The sequence below is a fragment of the Sus scrofa genome, chromosome 2 (genome assembly GCF_054392235.1).
Source record: "Sus scrofa isolate SSC_HxYL_T2T_F1_AM1 chromosome 2, Sscrofa_HxYL_maternal_Yorkshire_Landrace_v2.0, whole genome shotgun sequence".
Classification (NCBI taxonomy): domain Eukaryota; kingdom Metazoa; phylum Chordata; class Mammalia; order Artiodactyla; family Suidae; genus Sus; species Sus scrofa.
Window position 1 is genome coordinate 32,700,501 of NC_139384.1, and position 21,194 is coordinate 32,721,694.

Here is a 21,194-nt window from a genome sequence, read left to right on the forward strand (position 1 = left end):
TACATTAACAGATAATCATGGAGCTAAGGAAAATGGCAAAAATGATAGAGAGTTTTTCTTGAAGCAACAGAGAATTTATAGGAAGTGAAACTTTTAAGTCTTTAACCAATAGCCCTTTAGAATGCAAATGACATCATCAATTGTATGGTTGGTTGATTTCTGATGTCACATGAAATCCCTATCAGTGAAAGGCTATGGATTGTGACAGTAAAACCAGTCATGTATAACAATACTCTCAAATCAAAGCCTGAAATTTCTCCTATTTTTTGAGTGGCTTGCTATAGCACAAGGTATGATATATAAAATTAAAGAGAACACTGTTATTAACTAGCAAAATACATTGCATGGTACTTAGTATATTTTAAAGATTATGTAAAAGTATATGTTCTTAAGTCATATGATGCTGGGGATAGGGTTCAGAGAGGATCAGTGCTTTCCAGAAGTAAAATCTTTCTATTTAAGGCCTTTGGATATTAGATTTTAATTTTGTCAGATAATTATAAGAGGAGGTCACTTGGCCCGTTTTGGTCTTTAATTTTGGTATGATAGATACCATTTTCTATCATCTTTGAACATAATACTGCTAGAGGATAGTATGGTGAAGATAAGGATGAAACATTGACTAATACTGAATCATTTATCATTTCCATGTTTTATATTTTACAACTCTCTTATAGGGTTAACTATACGATGGAAAGCACAGACATTTGTTCCAGGAAGTAAGAAAAGGTCTTGAATCTTGAATAGCAAGATGAAGAATGGGTGGGTAACTACTGGGAGGTTCATTATGCTATTGGAGATAGATTAATTAGGTAGAGATGGCAGGATGGATTAGAAGGAGAGAGACTAGCAACAGAATATTCAGCAGGTATTTTGATAATCCAAATAGAGGGAAGGGGTGAGGATATGAGGGCTTTGGGCCAGAGTATTATTAATAAGAAAAGAAACGAAGGAGAGGAAATATATGTGTTTAGAAGATGGGTTGATAAACTGTAGCCCCAGGGCCAAATCCAGCCTATTGCTTGTTTTTCTTTTCTTTTTTTTGTCTTTTTTTTTGCTATTTCTTGGGCCGCTCCCGCGGCATATGGAGGTTCCCAGGCTAGGGGTTGAATTGGAGCTGTAGCCACCGGCCTACGCCAGAGCCACAGCAACGCGGGATCCGAGCCGCGTCTGCAACCTACACCACAGCTCACGGCAACGCCAGATCGTTAACCCACTGAGCAAGGGCAGGGACTGAACCCGCAACCTCATGGCTCCTAGTCGGATTCGTTAACCACTGCGCCACGAACGGGAACTCCTTTTTTTTGTTTGTTTGTTTGTTTTTGTTTTTCTAAATAAAGTTTTATTTGAACATAGCCAAGCCCGTTTGTTTACATATTGTCTATGGCTGCTTACAATATTGCAGAGTCAAATAGTTTAATGGAGACATTGTGGCTCACAGAACTGAAAATACTTGTTGTTGACTCCTATTTGCAAATCATTTATTTAGAAGAAAGCATTGTTTAAAGGAAGTAGATGAGTAATCACATAAGGACAAGTAAGACAGATATGAAAGCCCAAAGAAAAATAGAAATCATTTAATTTAGGTAGTTTATATGCATATAATGCTTCTAAAGTTCTTGGTAAAAGTTAAATGTAGTTGAAGTAACTTATATTATATTATATATATTATATTATATTATATTATTATATATTTCAAACTGGGTAAAGTGGAAAAATAAATATTCAAGTCCTATGGATAGTAGTGAGTGCCAACTCATTTTCATTGACTTCCCTGAAATTCTCTGTAGAAGGGATAGAAATCATAGATCTAACATCAGACTTGGCTGGAGCGAATACCATATTTTCAGCTGAGAGAGACAGAAAGAGAATGAGCTGTCAGTACATGGGAGAATCTTGGAGAAGTTTCCTATTTTACCTGTGGACATTGAAGTGAGGTGGAGAATCTGTGTAGTAAATAGTTTCAAATTTTTAACTACTTCATGTGAAATGGGCAGGAGTAGGAAAGGAAACCAAAAAAAAAAAAAAAATTAGAACTGGATATATATATATAGAAAACCTCTCAATTTCACAATGAAAAACTAAGTAATAGAACATGTACATGAGACATTTATGATAGGTTAGCCATTGTGCTATCTGTTCTTTAATCTCATTTAATTCTCAACATAAGGTCAGTATCATTCTTCATCTATGGATAAAAATTATATTACTTGTTCAAAGTCTCTCTGTTAGTAAAGGAGAGTCAGGTTTTTTTTTGTTTGTTTGTTTGTTTGTTTTTTGTCTTTTCTAGGGCTGCACCCACGGCATATGGAGGTTCCCAGGCTAGGGGTTGAATTGGAGCTACAGCTGCTGGCCTACACCATAGCCACAGCCACGTAGGATCCGAGCTGTGTTTGCAACTTGCACCACAGCTCATGGCAACACCAGATCCTCAACCCACTGAGCGAGGACAGGGATTGAACCCACAAACTTGTGATTCCTAGTCAGATTCGTTTCCACTGAGCTGTAACGGGGACTCTGAGAGCCAGGATTTTAACCCAAGATTTCAAAAAGCCCATACCCTGTTCAGACTCACTCGTAATTCTAGCTGGGTCTAATTTAATTGTTTTAAAGAGATATGGATAAAGTTAATTTCTGCTTTTCATCTCTTTTGGTCACTGCTGTGTATCGACCCTTGCTTATGTATGTAGATAGATCCAATCTATTAGAGAGAATATAGGTTTATATAACAAAGGGAAGACTGAAAGAATTATAATGATTTTTAATTTTTAAACTATATGGATTAAAATATTAACTTATTTTTGAGTCCTCAGCATGTCTTATTAATAATCCATAAGTCAGGTTCATGTATCTCTTAAATTGCTGATTAGAAATCCAGAAATTTAAATATAACTGGTATATGTTTTTAAACTCTTGCTGTTTCTGGAAAAATTCTATGCATTATTCAAATATATATATATATATATGTATTCAAAATATTGTCCAGAATAGAGCATTTTCTTTGAAACATGGATATTTTGAAAAATTATATTTATGAAATTTAGAAAATTCTACTTTGAAATATTTGAAACGAAGAGGTTGATATATGTAAAAGGCCCACAAAATATTAAAGTATTTATCTTGTCTTTTTTTTTTTTTTTTTTTTTTTTGTTGTTGTTGCTATTTCTTGGGCCGCTCCCGCGGCATATGGAGGTTCCCAGGCTAGGGGTTGAATCGGAGCTGTAGCCACTAGCCTACACCAGAGCCACAGCAACGCGGGATCCGAGCCGCGTCTGCAACCTACACCACAGCTCACGGCAACGCCGGATCCTTAATCCACTGAGCAAGGGCAGGGACCGAACCCGCAACCTTATGGTTCCTAGTCGGATTCGTTAACCACTGCGCCACGACGGGAACTCCTAAAGTATTTAATATACATATTAAAAAATTTAAATGCAACATATGGATGGTAAAATAAAATATTTTTAAAAGGAAGCTATATATAATAGAATTAAATATTGTCATTGGAGTCTTGGAGACATTTTATTTTATTAAGCAGTTTAAAAATCCTTGGCAAACTTGTCAGATGTATATGTTTCTTTTTGTATCCAGAGATTTTTTTATTCAGCAACTGTAAAGTGCAAAATTAGGAATTTTCTCATAAATAAAATATGCTGATGAAGGAATGTATATGTTGTCTATTCTTTTTACTTGAACACAGAACTATACTCAAATTCTTATATTGAAGTCATTTTCCTCACATCAAACTAGGTACTCAAAAATTTAATAGGTGTGACATCAACAATTACTTCCTGCTAACAACTCTTGTAATTTAACCCCTTCAGGTGAACAGGCTGATTGATGAATTGCAGACAGCTATCAAAAGCCACAGAGGTCATCTCTCTAAACTTGGCCCCCAATTACAGGCTGAGCAGGAGCAATTCTCCTCTTATGTCTACCAACACATTAAAAGCCTACCAGCAAACACTCTTATCCCAGGGGGCCTGCAGCTCAAGGTGGGTGTTATTCTGTGACTCTCATTGGTTTTGGCCAGAAACAAAACACTCTGTTCCATTTGAAGACCCTTGTAACAATGCCGCTCAGCTTGAATTTCTTTTTGTGTCATCTTCCTCAAACTGGAGTTTGGATTACAAATGCTAATATTACCATCAGGGAGTATGTTTTAAAAGAAAATAGCTAGAGGCCTTTGAAATAAGGATTTATAGACTTTATCAACCCAGAAAAGTAATTTTAATGGAGAAGTATAATCATGAACGTTTACATGCTTTACTAAGAAACATATATATTTTTTTTTTACAGGAGTCACTATTTATTTCAGTTTTAAAAAGTAACTTATTTGTAGAAATGGACAAGCTTTAATAATTGACAGACAGTGGCAATAAGAATTAGAGGTGAAAGGCCAGGTGACTGATTGATGTTCAAACTACATTTCCAAGGAAAAGGATCTGTATTGGATAAGTGTGACACATGTCTGAGTTCACTTGGTAAAATCAATACTTAAGAATATACTGGGAAAAAAGGTGAATTGGTTATTTGTCAGGACAAGATGGCTAAATGTCTGATTACTCTTTGCTATTGCATCTTTGGAAGAGAAAAAAATAATTCTTACTCAACTAAAGTGATTTAGGTACCAAAAGCTTAGGGAGTTTAAATGTTTTTGTTTATCTAATAGAATATCCACATTAAGTCTGTCAAGTTAATATTGTTCTATAACCTCATATCTAATATTTCAAGAGACTATAGTAAAATTTGAATTACTCAAAATATGACTCTTTTCCATCTAAAGAACATTGCTACCACTCTTCATCTCTTTTGATTCTGATTATATTTGAATGTGATTAACATTCAAAGTAATAGTATTTTGATCTATAATTTCCCTTAATATTCATTTTCATTCTGCAAATAACATTATAAATGACATGTTTTCTGTCTATAACTTATTTCTTTAATGGCATTCCTTGTTTACATTTTGAATGAGAATATTACCATGAAAATTGACCTTTGGGGAGGTTATGCCAAGATAAACATGATGATTTATTTCTCATAGTCTGTTAGTCAGCTAAAGGTTTAGGAAGTGATGTTCAAGACATCAAGGTCAAGTGTTCCTATAGTCCAGAGGCATTGTTCTTTTCCAGATTTCTAACTTGGTTACAGATCCATTCTGCCATTTTGCAAAATACTTGTGGTTGATTAAAAGAGGAGCTAGATGAAGGAGTGTGGTTGCCTTAGTACCATTTACTTCCACTTATTTGTATCTGTAAATATCCTACTACCTGGAAAAAAGAAAAGTGTTTTTTCCTCACAAGTTTGTTATGTTTTTCTAAATCATTTCTGTCTCTTACTCATATTAGCACATGGGATTGATAGCAAATATTTAACTTTGGAAGCTGAATTGTTCTTCTCATATATTCCACTTTTAATATGTTTCAAAATCTTTCCATAGCAGTAAAGAGGAAAATTATATATGCAAAGAAGCCATCTTGTATTTGTTTAGACTCCCTGTGTTGTCCAATATAGTAGCCACCAGCCACTTGTAGTTATTTAAATTTAAACTAATGCAAATTCGTTAAAACAAAGAAATCTAGTGCCTCCATTGGTATGCCTGTGACTTTCCTGATTTTAGCACCACAAACCCTACATCTAGGAAATCTCTTGGTTCCAGGCAAACTGGGATGTTGGTCACCTTAGTCTTGTTTAAGAATTCCCTCCATCTCCTCCAAGGCATTCTCCTTTATGATTCTTCTCTCATTAAGTACTCAGCCTCACTTTATTTTCCCTTCTTTCTCTCCTCATTTCCCCTTGTAACACCTAATTTCTCTCAGATAATAAATTCCTCTTCCTATAGTTCAGTAAACCTAGACATCAGCCCCATCCTCAGGCCTTAGCACACTGGCATATTAACATCACCTAGAGATCTTAAAAAAATCCACAGGGTCCTCACCTCTAGATGTACAAGTCAGTGGAACAGAGTTGAGAGCCCAGAAATAAACTTGTACTTACATGGTTAATTAATTTATGAGAAAGAAGCCAAGAATATATAGTAAAGACAGTATCTTCAGTAAGTGGTGTTGGGAAAACTGGACAGCTACATGCAAAGACTAAAACTGGACTGCTTTGATATACCATATATAAAAATAAACTCAAAATTGATTAAAAACCTAAATGTATGACCTAAAACCATAATGTTAGAAGTATTCTTCTTGTATGCTGCTTTGACATTATTCTTAGCAATATCCACCCCTCCCCCCGGCTTTTTTTTGGCTATCTTTAGACAAGGGCAACAAAAACAAAAGTAAACAAAGGACCACACCAAACAAACAGACAAACAAAAAAGCTGTTGCCCATCAAAGGAAACAATCCGCAAAATGGAAAAACATACTGAATGGGACAAGATGTTTGCAAATGGTATTCCCAAGAAGGTGTTACTATCCAAAATATATAAAGAACTCAAAACAACTCAATATCAAAAAGCCCCAAACACCTCAATTAAAAGCTCGCAGAGGAACTGAATATATATTTTTCCAAGAAAGACATGCAGATAGTCAACAAGTACATTGAAGATGGTCAATGTCACTAACCATTAGGGAGATGCAAATCAAAACCACAATGAGAAATCACCTCACACCTGTCAGGATGGCTATTATCAAAAAGTTAGCAAAAAACAAGCGTTGGTGATGATATGAGAAAAGGGAATCCTTGAGCACTGTTGATAGGAATGTAAATTGGTATAGTCACTATGGAAAACAGTATGGAAGTTTCGCAAAAAATTAAAAATAGAACTACTATACAATTCAACACTGCTGTTTCTGGGTATTTATCATGTACTCCCATATTCATTGCAACATCGTATGGAAGCAACCTAAGTGTCCACTGATAGACAGTAACTTTATATGATGACAGATGGTCAACTAGACTTATTATGGTGATCAGTTCATAATGTACACAAAAGTCAAATCACCATGACACTAATGTCATCACCCAAAACTAATGTCGTATGTCAGCTATACCTGAGTTAATAAAATAACAAAAAACAAAAACAAAGATTCATGCAAACAGTACTTCTTTCATTTAAGAACCCCACATTTACTTCCTCCTGTCAGAACTGGGCCAGGCCTATGTTAAGAGAACTTTGATTTTATTTCTCCCATCTTTTGAGCTTCCTCTTTTCTCATCAATTCTATGATATTAATCCAATGTTTACATAAAAATTCTCTGATTGCCTACAATACAAATCCTCCCAAACTATTTCCAATAAAAAGAGGATTGGTCAAAAACATGTAAAGGAATCTTTCAGAAGTGAAAACCAGGAAATACAGCCAATTCTCACGTGGAAGTCACTTCTTTTCAATATCTCGTTCTCCTGAAGCCCCATAGACTCTTCCTTTTATCATCTTTCTGTGCTTTTTCATTTCTCATTTCTTTCTGCAAGCTGGCTTTTTCTTGTTACTCCTTTGTATGCACATGGAGGAACAGTCACCATCATCACACTAGAGTCTTTGTGTCTCTTAGTTCAAATAGTTTGGAGAGAGAATCTATTTGGGTCAGTCCAGCCTTATTCAGATCCTTAACATGAATTCAACTACTTGTAGCCAATGAGTGGAGAAAGGTCAGAGTTGTGTGCAACACAGGGCATATAGGACTTTCCAGTAGTAAGTCTACAAAGGGAAGTTGCTCATGGATGGCCTAAGTGACTAACATGTTTCTCATATAAAATTAAATGGAACATTGAAAATAAATTATTGTATATTATTGGTAGTAATGCATTCCCTCCTTTCCCTCTAACCCCCACATCATTGGAATTAGATGTTTGGACCTATGGAAAAGAAATTGAGATCTTTAGTTTTCTAAACTAGTTCTTTCATCTGAAATAGCTTGGGGGTAGAGACAAAATTGAATTAGCGAAGTACACCCTAAATATTCAGGATTGCAAGTCCCTTAGAATTGAGGAGTTTTTCTGTACTCTCTAGGTAAGGAAAATGTGCTTTCAATATCAGCTGGAGAGATATTGAGTGTGGGTCACAGCAACATGCCATCCTCTGTTAATTCCAGGATCTGTTCGTATCAGTTGCCTGGCCAAACTCTGTCTCCATCAAGTGTGAATGAGCTGTACTTTTTCTGAACACTGTCTCTAACCCATTACTTCTGAGTCACTGTGGGCAAGGGCCATGACTTTTGTGGTTATGAACAACCTTATCTCACATTATGGCATGTGCAATGCAGAGTGTTAGATGATATATCAATCAATTGATACATTTTCCATTTATAACAAAGGCATGCTCTAGCAAAACTTACTTTTCCTCTTTTCATTTTGATAAAAAATGAATTGGAAGGATCATCTTTCTACTTTTCTCTATTTGATGACTTATATCACCGATGACTTGTGATCCCAAGTTCAGCCTCAAGAACCAAAATAATATATTGTAACTATCATCATCTTCTAGAGCTTCTAGGTGTTTGACTAGGGGCTGGAGGAGGGAGTGATTCACAATCCCGTGGGACTGCTTTTTCATACTATAAATGGTTGCCTTCACTTCTTCACTGAGCTTCTCATCCTCATCATATCTTTCATTGAAAAGTTTAAAATAGCAGCTTTTGGTTAGGTCTTAATATTAGAAGGTCATCTCTTAAAAGGATATATACTCTGTGTTCCATATCGCCTCAGTCCTATTTTTGCATAATATAGTACTGGGTTTAAATAGACCTATAAGACAGGGATGTGAGAACAGTCTAAGTTTCAGTGTCCACCCCTGCCATGGGAAAGTTCTTTGTTAAAAAAAAATTGAAAACACAACATAATAACATTAGAGGAATTTTAGGAAAAAGTAATATCACCCATAATCATATTATTCCTGATGTGCCCATCCTCACCCTTACATATCATTTACATATGCACTCGTGTGTAGTCACAACCACAGTGTACACTTTTTTTGTTGTTGTTTTCTGGAACATCCCTTTGCCATCACATCATAGCATATTTTAGGTTGATGAGATTTCTTATCATTTCTACCTTTAGTGATCACACTCAATGTGCAGCATAATCTATGAAGCCCTTTAGATAACAGGTTTTGGGAGCAATTGCTTACTATTCCAAACCTTCTCTTCCCCTATGTTCCCTGTCACTGCCATCACCCCTAGCCCTTGTGAGAACATCTGCTACAGCCATGGCTCACTGACTTCTGCCTTCCCAGTCCTGTTCTTTCCCTGCAACTCCTCCTCCTCTTCATCCCCATGGAGATGCTGTCAGAAATGTTAGTGTTTCCCTGGGAGAGTGGGAAAGAAAGGATTGATAGGAAAGGATATTAGCAAATCTGTAGGGGATGGTGGGTGGAAAAACTAGCAGGAAGGTGAGTGATCTGACGGGAATTGATGAGCAAGGGTGTGGGATGTGTGAGTAGGTGGGAGAAAGCGCAGGGGAATGAGTGGATGATGGGTACAAGGGAGTGCTTTCACTGAAATTAGTGCTTTTCACACACAATTGGTCAATGATGCTCTGTGGGTTATCTTCCATTTGCTGCCAGTAGAGCCAGATCCAGTTTCACGGGGGCCTAAATCTTATAAAATTTGCAAGCAAGGAGCCTATTTAAAATTAGGCCTGAAAGTGGGTTTTTATTTAGAATGAGAAAATAAATAACAAATTAATGGAGCCTTGGAGATTCAGATGCTTTCTTCTAAGACATTTTAAGGCAGCTTATGAAACTTTCTTATGTAGAAATATAACTTGATTACTCTCTGGCTTCCCCTCCCCACCTATTGCCACTCTATAGCTCCCACCAACTTCTAGCACCCACAGGAGCTGGAGCAAGTAAGGGTCCCGAAGCTCAATATTCACCAACTTCACATGAATCCACTCTGACTGTGAGCAAGGGAAATATGGTGGAATTTAGTAATCTGGATAAAAACAAGATTCAGAGGGCCTGATTGGAGATTTATTTTAGCATTTCTATTTTTATATTATGTTCTCCAGCAGAAAGAAATTTAAGATTTTAAAAAAGAGCAATACAGAGATTTACTTTTTAAAGAATGTCCTTGTCCAGCATCTAGTTCAACCTCTAGGTAGTATCTAACAATTGCTATTCTTCCAATTACAGAAAAAAAGAAAAATTTAAGTCAGTAATCCAGTAAATCCATACATTATTAAATACATATTGTCTACAAAGCATTATACTAGGTATAGTGGGAAGAGGCAGAGAAGCCTAGAACACCTTCTTGACCCAAGTCTGTGATTATTTTGATTTAATCAGAACAATATGACACCTTTTCATTGAAGACAGTAAAACTAATGTGTAGGTCTTCTCAGCTTTTTATGACAATTTTGTTTTAGGAGTATATATATTAGAGAATGGACTAATTTGATTGATAACAGAAAAGATGCTAATTTTTATCCAAAAATACCTTCCTGGCTTTTCCTATAGTTTGGAGACTTGAGTCTGTTTACCAAAGACACAATTGCACTGTGAAACCACTTGAGACATGCATTCTCTTTTGTGATCATTATTTTTAAGAGTTTAAAGTTTCCTAACCGTATGTAAAGTTTAATAGAAAGTTTATTTAAATATTTAGGAATCTATAGAACAATTAAGTGAATAAAAGGAGGTAACTGTGGTCAAGTGGCAAGATTTTTTTTTTTTTTTGGTATGGCCTTGTCACTATTTTGCATGTATGTTTTTATTTCCATTGTACATTCCTTGATACTTGTCTCTTTCCCATATATGTGTTTATAATCTCTAGGCTGCTCTGTTATTTCACCTACATTGTTTGAGTGAAGAGTGGGAAAACAAATTTAGGATATGCTCTAAATAGTAAAACATGCCAATTTGAAAACTTCATTTTCAAAGGAATTGTGCTAGAGTAGTAAAATTGAAATATTTAAGGTTATTATTGTGATTTTAAGAACATTCATTAAATGTTGTACAAAATGTGATGGACATAATCAATTTCCATATGTAAATTTCACCAAGAAGTCAAATACTGCCCATTTTAAAGGCAAACAAACTTAAACTTGAAGATGATGAATGCCTGTCAGCATCCCACAGGGTAGCTATTAGCAGTAGGCACTGAAATAGTTCACCTGCCCTTCTTTCCAGTGCTCTTGTCCATCTTGCCTTCTTTTCTTTCCTCTTTTCGTTTCGTTGGTGGCCTATGGGGAGGAAATGCCAGCGTATTCACCCCAGCCTCTTTCCTGACAGGCATCTGCAGCCAGGTGTAAATCTCTGTTTGCCGGAAGATACAATCTTCCCTTCCTAGACCCTCTGAAGAGAAAAACTGTGTCTGTATCAAAATCAGGGAAGAGCAATTGGTCGGGCGGGGCATCAGCTCCCATGCGGAGCTGTTGTAATGAGACAGGCTTTCCCTGTGAAGTCCTGACAGTCTTGAAGGTGCCCAGAGAATTGCCAGGTGGGCAGTCAGCAGGGAAAGTCCACGGGCCAGAGCTGGATTACTGTCCCAGCAGTTACTCAGACTAAATGCAACCACTGAACCTTACTGCTGCAGACACACACTCTCTCTCAGGGAGATTGTCCTTCTCCATAGCAGTTAATTTGTTTTTACCTCTCAATTAGCTTTTGCACAGAGTGTTTGAGATGCTCAAGTCACTGAGATTCTCTTCCTACATATGCTCCCGTCCCCCGGATTACCCACTGACATCTATGTTAGCCCGACTCACCATGAATATTATCAAGCATTAACTCATCATTTGAACAGAGAAATGAATGCAGATTTTCTAATAAGTGCAAATGAAGTGATGCATCTCCACCTGCTTAAGATTCTACCTACAGTTTTGATGAGGTTTTATGATAAAAAAATGGGATTGTTTCTTAAAATAAAAATGTATTGCTTTAGACAGTAAACTTTTGTATAGGTTTTAGTTACTCAGAATATCTATTCATTTTAGGGGAAAAATTACCCTTACAGGTATATTTGAGATATAAAAAAGAAACCAAACATCATTAAAGATATATATACTATCAAAAGGTGGGAATATGATCTTTGAGACTGAGAATCGGGGAAGTCTGATGATATGGCTCATATTTAATCATATAGTGTTCATTTCCCTAGTAAAATAGAATTTGGGGGGAAGTGACTATACTCTTCTTATAAAAAAAAAACAAACCTTAAATTCCTTGAGAAGAAATAAAAATATATAAGCCCAGGAACTTTTAAAAACAGTTATTTACCTAACTCTGGTATGTAATACATCATATTATACTCTGCTACCCACAGGACCCACATACCTGATATTTTAATCCCAGTTAATTTTAGGCCCTAAATTAATTTAGACAAAGTGAAATCTTTCTTTTATTCTCCTTGAAATATTCTCATTAATAAAGGGCTTATTGAAATTACCTGGCTTAAGACATGATGGACAAACACATTTACTCTGCCACTATCTTCTAGATAATTTTGAACATTCATATATTGAATTTAGGAAGAATTATAATTGGATACAAAAGGACCATTTTATGCAGGATCATGCACTTTGTTTTATTAATTTTACTTGGTCAAAAACAGAGTTGGGGAGGAGAAGCCCTTTAAAAAAGATATAACACGACAACAAAATGTGCTGTTAAATACTTAAAGGGAAGTTCCCTTTGTGGCTCAGTGGGTGGAGAACCCGACATAGTGTCTGTGAGGATGCGGGTTCATTCCCTGGCCTTGCTCAGTATGTTAAGGATCCACCGTGTCCACAAGCAGAGGTGGAGGTCACAGATGTGACTTGGATCTGTTTATTGTCATGGCCTTGGCATAGGCCTCAGATGCAGCTCTGATTCATCCCTTGGCCTGGTAACTTCCGTATGCCACAGATGCAGCTATAAAAAAAATTAAAACAAACAAACAAACAAACAAAAAAAACACTTAAAGGAAAGGAACACAGGCTCACTCTCAGGGTAACTCTAAAGCTGATGAGGGCCATCTTTACAGGCCTCTCCATCCTCAGCCTCCCTGGGCCTTTTTTCCATATTCTCTCCCAACCCCCAATTCAGGCTGTCAGGTACCATAGGCTTTCACTACCACTCTTCAAGAAAAAGGCATAACCCACTTTCTTTCAAGCTAAGATAGTTTCAAAACATTATTTCTTCTTTTAAATCTTGCTCTTTTTTAAGTTTTATTGAATTATAGTGGACTTACAATGTGATAATTTCCACTGTACAGTAAAGTGATTCATTATACATATACACATACCCATTTTTTTCAGATTCTTTTCCCATATAGATTATTATAGAATATTGTGTAGAGTTCCCTGTACTGCTATACAGTAAGTCCTTGTTGACCATCCATTCTGTATACAATAGTGTGCATATGCCAGTCCCAATCTACCAATCCATCTCTCCCCCATACCTGTCCCCTTTGGTAACCACCTTTGAAGTCTGTGAATCTGTTTCTGTTTTGTAGATAAGTTCATTTGTATCTTTTTTTAGATTCCCCATGTAAATAATGTCTATGATTGTTTTTCTCTATCTGACTTCACTTAGTATGATAATCTCTAGGTCCATTCATATTGCTGCAACTGGCATTATTTTATTCTCTTTTATGGCTGAGTAATATTCCATTGTGTATCTGTACCACATCTTCTTTATCCATTCCTCTATTGATGGACATTTAGGTTGCTTCCATGTCTTGACTATTATAAATAGTGCTGCGGTTAACTAACATTGGAGTGCATGTATCTTTTCGAATTATGGTTTTCTTCAAATATATCCCCAGGAGTGGGATTACTGGATCATTTGGTAGTTCTATTTTTAGTTTTTTGAGGAACCTACATACTGTTTTTCACAGTGGTTGTGGCAATGTACATTCCCACCAACAGTGTAGGAGGGTTTCCTTTTCTTCGAACCCTCTCCAGCATTTATTGTTTGCAGTCTTTCTGATGATGTCCAGTCCACGTGACGCGAGATGATAGCTCATTGTGGATTTTATTTTCATTTCTCTAATAATTAGCGATATTGAGCACCTTTTCATGTGTTTTTCGCTTGGCCATCTGTATGCCTTCTTTGGAGAAATTCTATCGAAACATTTTTTTTAAGATCAAAATTCTTTCTTGGAATGCACTGTATAAAATAGATGAAAATAGGATCTGTCCCTTTTGAAGCCAGAATGGTGGTTATCCCCACAGACTCATTCATCAGTTTTATCTCCCACTTGGGACCAAAGCTTCCCACTCTCACCCCTTATGTACCAGCTCTAGCCTAGGGCCTCTGAGGAATTTCAGAAAGCCAAGACTGAAAATCATAGCCTCAGAGATCAATAAACAATAAGGTAATACTATTTTCTCTTGTAGAGGTGTGGTATTTTAATTGTCACAAAAAAGTAAATCTCCAGCTGGAATTTCAGGTAGTATTGACAGGTTGATGGGAGAGATATTTTGAGGTCAGAGTCTTTTAGTCCACCCCTAAAATCCTATGCCATAGGCAGTCACTCACTTTATATCTTCTAAATGGGGGGTTGTGCTTAACTTACAGTGGAAATCTAAAATATTTCTTTTAAAATAAATAATTATCTTAAGGATATTTCTTCTGGGATTTAAGAAAAAAGTCATTTGATTTTTAATTCAGCTACCATTTGAATTGGCAAAGGATCATGATTGTATCACCTTTTTTCATGTAAGTGCATTTTATTTTTTGGGACAAATGTATTGGCTCCTTACCTGTTAAATACTATTTAAAGATATCTCTGTTAGGCATAAAACACATTTTCCTATATGCAGTATAAACATAACAATTCATTATTAAATTTTCTTTGCCTGAATCCCATAATTTTAATATTTGCTTTGGAATTATCTCCTTATCTGATTATTAAACTTAGACATGCTTACAGTTTGATTTATAATATGTTATACATTTGAGAAACTGTAGAAAAATGTGGATATTCTAAAAACTGTCTTGCACATCTGTAAAAATGAAAAATGTAACAGTACGTTTATTTGATTTAATGTACATATAATGTTAATTCACTTCGAGTTAATTTTTCAGTCTCTGAAGGTGACAGAATTCTGATTGGATAAAGATTTTTTTCATGGCTAATTTGCTTCTCACATAAGGAAAATATTTCATTTAAATTTTCATGTTCTTTAACTTAGGTAAAAGCTTCTACTGTAAAATACTTTAATATACCTTTAAAATTTTTCACATTGTTTCATATAATTAGATCTCTAATTCTAGATATGAGACGATTTTGACATTTGTAATTAAAAACATCATAAGGCATCATACTAAGTGAAATAAGTAAGAGAGAGAAGGACAAAAACTGTACGGTAGCATTTATATATGGAGTCTAAGAAAGCTGACCTTGTAGAAACAGAGACTGGAATGGTGGCTCCTAGTGGCTGAAGTGGTGGGAAATGGGGAGATATTGGTTAAAGGGTATGGACTCTCAGTTAGAGGATGAATAAGTTCTGGAAATTTAATGCTGAGCATTGTGATTATCATTACTAATAATGTATTATTTACTTGAAAGTTTTTAAGAGAGTAGATCCTAAATGTTCTCACCACAAAAAAAGAAATAATTGTGTGGCGTGATGGAGGTTAGCTAATGTTGGTAAACATTAGGTAATATAGAAGAATATCAAATCAACATGTTGTATGCCTTAAACCTACACATTACATGACAGTTATATCTAACTGTCAAGCTAGAGAAAAATCATAGGACTTGATTTCTAAAGAATTCCCTGACCCTTATGGGTAGAACTGCCCTAGGCAAGTCATTTATCCCCTCTGTAAAATCTAGCTACTTTGAGTACTGAGTGATTTAAAGGTGTGTGCACTCTACACTCTGGATTATCATGCATGTGCTAGAGGATGCAGATGCTGCGCCACAATATTCGATTCCCTCTTCAGGACTGACATAAGCACCCCGCCGCCCCTCAGCTGTCACACCTACGTTCTTCCTGAACAATTGCCCTCCGTGTAAAGTTGCTGCTTCTCCAAAGATTAGGCCCCTATCCCAAGGGCAAGCTGCATCTGATATTTGATTAGTGGGGAATGCAAAGCCATAACTCCTTTGCCTCAATTCTGGATAACTCCGAAGGGACAATCAAGCTCTAGAGTACCTGCCAGAGGCCTCTGTTGCACCTGCATCAGAGCTTACCTTCTGCCCCTGCCCACTACTGCTTCCTCACTTTCCTTACCAGTGTTGTGCCTGAGAATGCTCCCCAGGGAACTTCCTACAGGCAAATCTTGGTCTTAGATTCTGGGGATCCCAACGCAAGACAATATGTAAGTTAACCTTTGTTCCAGCATATTTAATTATTTCACCTGAAATATGCCAAATAGTTTTGTGGGACTATTTTACATTTCTTTTATTCACCAGACCTCTGATAGTAAATCCTGTTACTGTACAGCCTCCTAACTTTTCACAACACACTGCAGTGTCATTTTCCTATTATTGCCTCTTGACAGCATTGCATCCTGAGGTATTTTGAAGCTTAGGTGTTTGGCCTTCTGCTCACGCACAGAAGAGCTTCCTGGGTGGTCTGCTCAGCAGTTATGGAGAGTTTGAGAACCTGCTGTTTCCCCACAGCTAGCTCTTAACCAGACTTATAGCATTAAAGGCCAATAATGGCACTGAACAAGTCTTGTATAATGGCCTATACAAGTCCTTAAATAGATGTCATAAATGATGCCAGACAAACTGGTCAAAGAACCACATCAGCTTAAAACTTCTTATTCAAGTCATCTTTCCTCCACATGGTTTAGTTTTGGTCACTGCCTGTATAAAATCTCTACAGTAAATAAAATTCTTTTAATGGTTTGTTACTATTTTTGTGACTTCACTAATGCTGCAAGTAAAGTTATAGTTATGTTGATTTACATAGACCCATAGATGCAGACATCATGTTTCAGAAATATTAGCCTAGCTACAAATTCTATTTTCTTTTCTTTTTTTTTTTTTTTTTTTGTCTTTTTGTCTTTTGTTGTTGTTGTTGTTGCTATTTCTTGGGCTGCTCCCGCGGCATATGGAGGTTCCCAGGCTAGGGGTCTAATCGGAGCTGTGGCCGCCAGCCTACGCCAGAGCCACAGCAACGCAGGATCCGAGCTGCGTCTGCAACCTACACCACAGTTCACGGCAACGCCGGATCGTTAACCCACTGAGCAAGGGCAGGGACCGAACCCGCAACCTCATGGTTCCTAGTCAGATTCGTTAACCACTGCGCCACGACGGGAACTCCACAAATTCTATTTTCCAACCTTGCTGGTAAACAGATTACTCTGGAATGAACAACATAAGCTGACCATTTATAGCCATGCCCATTGTCTGTACTCTGGTTTGAGCCACTGTCATTCACCCTTCGGATTACCTTTGCTTCCTCCAGTCTACTCTCCATTCAGCAGCCCCAGTGATCCTTTTTTAAGTCATCTTGTTACTGCTGTTCCAAACCCTCCAAGGATTCTCTGTTTCACTGTCCACCCCTTAACCCTCTGATTTTCATGTTACTTACTCTCCCTCTCTATCACTCTGCTCTCATCATACCAGCCTCCTTGTGGTTCCTGGAACATATGGGACACATTGCTGCCTTAGCTTCTTTGCTCCAGCCCCTCCTTCTGCCTCCAGTGCTCTTCTGCTACCTATCTGCTTTGCTAACTCTCTCACCTCCAAGTATTTACTCAAACCTCTCCTCTCTTGAAAGCCTATTCTAATCACCTGTTTCATCTGGTAACTATCACCCATCCTGTTCCTTGATCACAGGCCCCATATGCCTTTCCTGCTGTATTCTTTCTTCTTTACATAGCACTTGCCACCACTAAAGCCCTCAGAGGTGCATTTACCATGAAGCCAATGAAACTTAAGTCTCAAGCCCATTTCCTGCTTAGGTTCCTTCCCAAACCTTGGGAGAAGCCCTAGCAATGTGTTCACATGGCCACATGTTTCTATAAAATTTGCAAATGTAATATATTTTAACTATGATTGATTGAGACCATTGTCTGTTTCCATTCCAACATCCTCTCTGTCAAGTTTTCTTTTGTACCAGATGATACTGAAGTGGCTGCAGGCATTTTTGAGATTTGGCTAAGGGGAAATTGATTTTGGGATACATTTAGTTTGGGCATAGTGGAATGTAATTAGTGGTTTGCTCTCATTTCCCTGTATGGTTCAGTTAATGCTAGTATGAGAAAAGCTTCCAGGAAGATGGCTACTACCTGCTGGCCATACATTGTATTCCTTCTTTTTGCCATTTCTTGGGCCGCTGCTGCGGCATATGGAGGTTCCCAGGCTAGGGGTCGAATCAGAGCTGTAGCCGCCGGCCTACGCCAGAGCCACAGCAACGTGGGATCCGAGCCGCGTCTGCGACCTATACCACAGCTCATGGCATGGCAACGCCGGATCTTTAATCCACTGAGCAAGGCCAGGGGTCGAACCCAAAACCTTATGGTTCCTAGTCGGATTCGTTACCCACTGAGCCACAATGGGAACTCCCTGTATTCCTTTTTGACTGTAGACTAGAGTGCCTGGCACCAAAAGTATATGTGTAGAGGAGGAAAAACGTTGTGTGAAATTAACAAAGCCAAGTAATTTGTAGAAAATCCTTCCACATTTTACAGCTCATATTTTAAAGCAAACTGATTAAGCTTTTCTCAAATTGGACATCAATCCTAAAAATTTTTATGAAAAATAACCAAGTTGCGAAGTCGAGAGAAATTTTTCTAATCAATAATAGATTTTTTTGGATTTATCTTTCTATTCTCCTTATAGAAAATGTTGTGTACTTACTATATGAAGAGGTAATCAAAAACAATTCAGCCAAAAACTGTGCATTGGATAGTAAATTAATGAAAATATTTTGTAACTGTTTCTGGATTTTACAATGTTTTTGCTATGTGTGAGCTTTTTAATATGGTGTAAATTGTGTGATTTCTTTTCTCATTTTAAACGAATATTTTGTATCTAATTACATTTGTAATTTTGCATTCTTTTTGTTAAAGAGAACCCAACAAATTGTATAAACTTCAGGCCTCGTAAGACCCAATGTATCCTGACCATGCTGTATGATTTACATACTTGTTCTGTCAGGAATCTTAACTCACTGGTATATCTTAAGCACCTGAGCAGTGGTGTTGGCACATGGTAGGAACTCAATAAATATTTGTCGAATGAGTGAATTGGTTAGCAACATTATAATGAAACATTGGTGTTAACCTAATTTAATTCTGCTCGAGAAAAGTTAGTGTTGACATGAAGGAAAGTAAAAAGACTGTACCTCATGGTCCTATTTATAGGTATTTCACAGTAGTTATTAGCTACCATGTTTTTTGAGAGGATCTGAATCTCTTTTAATTTTTTCAGGTTCTATTGCCTTACTCCTTGGTACCCAAGGCTAGCCTAGGCTGGCTTTTTGCATCACCCTACTTCAAGGGTGAGAATTTAGTTTTAGAACTCTAAGGAGGTGAGGGCATGTAGAGAGCCACTAGGAAGCTAATACTAATACAGTAGTTAGTTTTTCTTAAGCCAAGAATAAAGCAACAGGAAAACAAAAGTAGACTATTTTTTATTTTCCTATGTAAACTCTATTTAGTGAGCTGCCTTTGTTTAGGCATTGGACAGTAGATATAAAAATACTTCTCATGTAAAGGGAAGAAAAAAATAGAATATTTGGATTTTTTAAAAAATGCGCATAATGATATAGACCTTAAAAGCAAGGTCCGGGCCTTAAGTAAAGCAGAATCTCAGAATTTCAGACTAAGGAATTTCTACTTTTGTAGAAATACACCCCCCAGAAAAATAAAAACCCCATCAAACACCCACATTGTGTGAATAACTAGTGGAAGGCAGATTTCTTTCACTTAAACATCTAAACTTAAACACTAAGGCACCTCTTTTTTTAATGCCCTTATAGGGCTTTTGGAGGCCAGAGCCTTTTTTTTTTTTTTTTTTTTTTGACATAGAAGACAAGACTTATTAGCAGTAGTGAAGAAAGCAGAGAGCTGATGAAGGTCTTAGGTATTGTCCAGATCCTATTTGCTTTCTCAGTTGCTCAGCACTCACAGAGCTATTTTCTAGAACATAATTTAATGTATCCTGATTCCACATCCAGGAAGTCTTGACAAAGGAACATCAGTGAGTTCTCTAAACAGAGCTTTTGTCAACACTAGCCTTTAACCTTGCAGTATGCATGCCACCTAGAATCATGAGCATTGTTGCTAAACGGGTCTGTTGTTTAAGAGTTTTGTTCCAGACTAGGGACCTAAAGAGACTGTTGGGACACTAAGATTCTCCTCCCATACTATTTCCCATAGATCTGCAGGCAGCAGTTGGGTTAACAAAGTGCCTTGCTAATGTAGGGAGGTTTCTTGCTCAGAATTGCATCTTCTTGGCAGTTCCTGTTGTGGCGCAGCAGAAACGAATCCGACTAGGAACCATGAGGTTGCGGGTTCAATCCCTGGCCTTGCTCAGTGGGTTAAGGATCTGGCGCTGCCGTGACCTGTGGCATAGGTCACAGACGTGGCTTGGATCTGATGTTACTGTGGCTGTGGCATAGGCTGGCAGTTGTAGCTCCGATTTGACCCCTAGCCTGGAAACCTCCATATTCCACAGGTGCAGCCCTAAAAGAAAAAAAAAAAGAATCATATCTTCTCTCAGAAAAGAGGTTTTTAAAAATCCTCTTTAGCAAAAGATACTGTAGAATGTGGAGTATCAATGCACCAAGGCTGACAGCTGTACCATCTCCCCTGGACTATGAGCATGATGAAAAGCACGGAGTGGAGAAAACCCCACGATTCTTGAACAATATTACTCTTTTTTAAAATCTTTTTTTATTTCCCCTAAAGCCTAAAAAAGTGCTATTAAAGCACATTATTTCCTAAATCAGGTTAGGACTAATTTAATAACTCTCAAACTGTCTCAAAAGTAAAACAGATGGTTTTCTTTCTCTTTAAGATATTTTCCCAAATGATCTTGTCTAGATAGAGCACTAGAAATAAATAAAATGGCTAGTCTGATGTGATAGGTCTATAAGAAAAGGAAAAAAAGAATTTTTGAGGAAAAAATAAAATAAAAAGCAAGGATTTAAATTATTCATCAGGCCTCTCTCAGCCTGCTTCCTTTCCTGCCTGGTAAATGGCACACTGCACATGGGTCCTCAGCATGGTCAGAGGTTGGCCTTCACTCTGATCCCTCCTGTGGGACTGGTTTATTTGGATACTTTTTTTTAGTTGTGGCATATGGAAGTTCCCAGGCTAGGGGTCAAATTGGAGCTGCAGCCATGG

The 21,194-nt window shown here is 37.2% G+C and overlaps 1 protein-coding gene across 15 annotated transcripts in view; it reads left to right on the forward strand.

The window, feature by feature from the left end:
- DCDC1 (doublecortin domain containing 1) overlaps positions 1 to 21,194 on the forward strand; it is a 489,423-nt gene that overhangs the window by 191,081 nt on the left and 277,148 nt on the right. For all 15 annotated transcript variants that reach the window (XR_014837084.1, XM_021085287.2, XM_021085290.2 and 12 more), the window contains one exon: positions 3,825 to 3,995. Coding sequence is in view for 14 of the 15 variants with exons in the window: in XM_021085287.2 (XP_020940946.2) it covers positions 3,825 to 3,995 (171 nt within the window). In the remaining variant the exon portion in view is untranslated. The remainder of the gene's footprint in view (positions 1 to 3,824; positions 3,996 to 21,194) is intronic.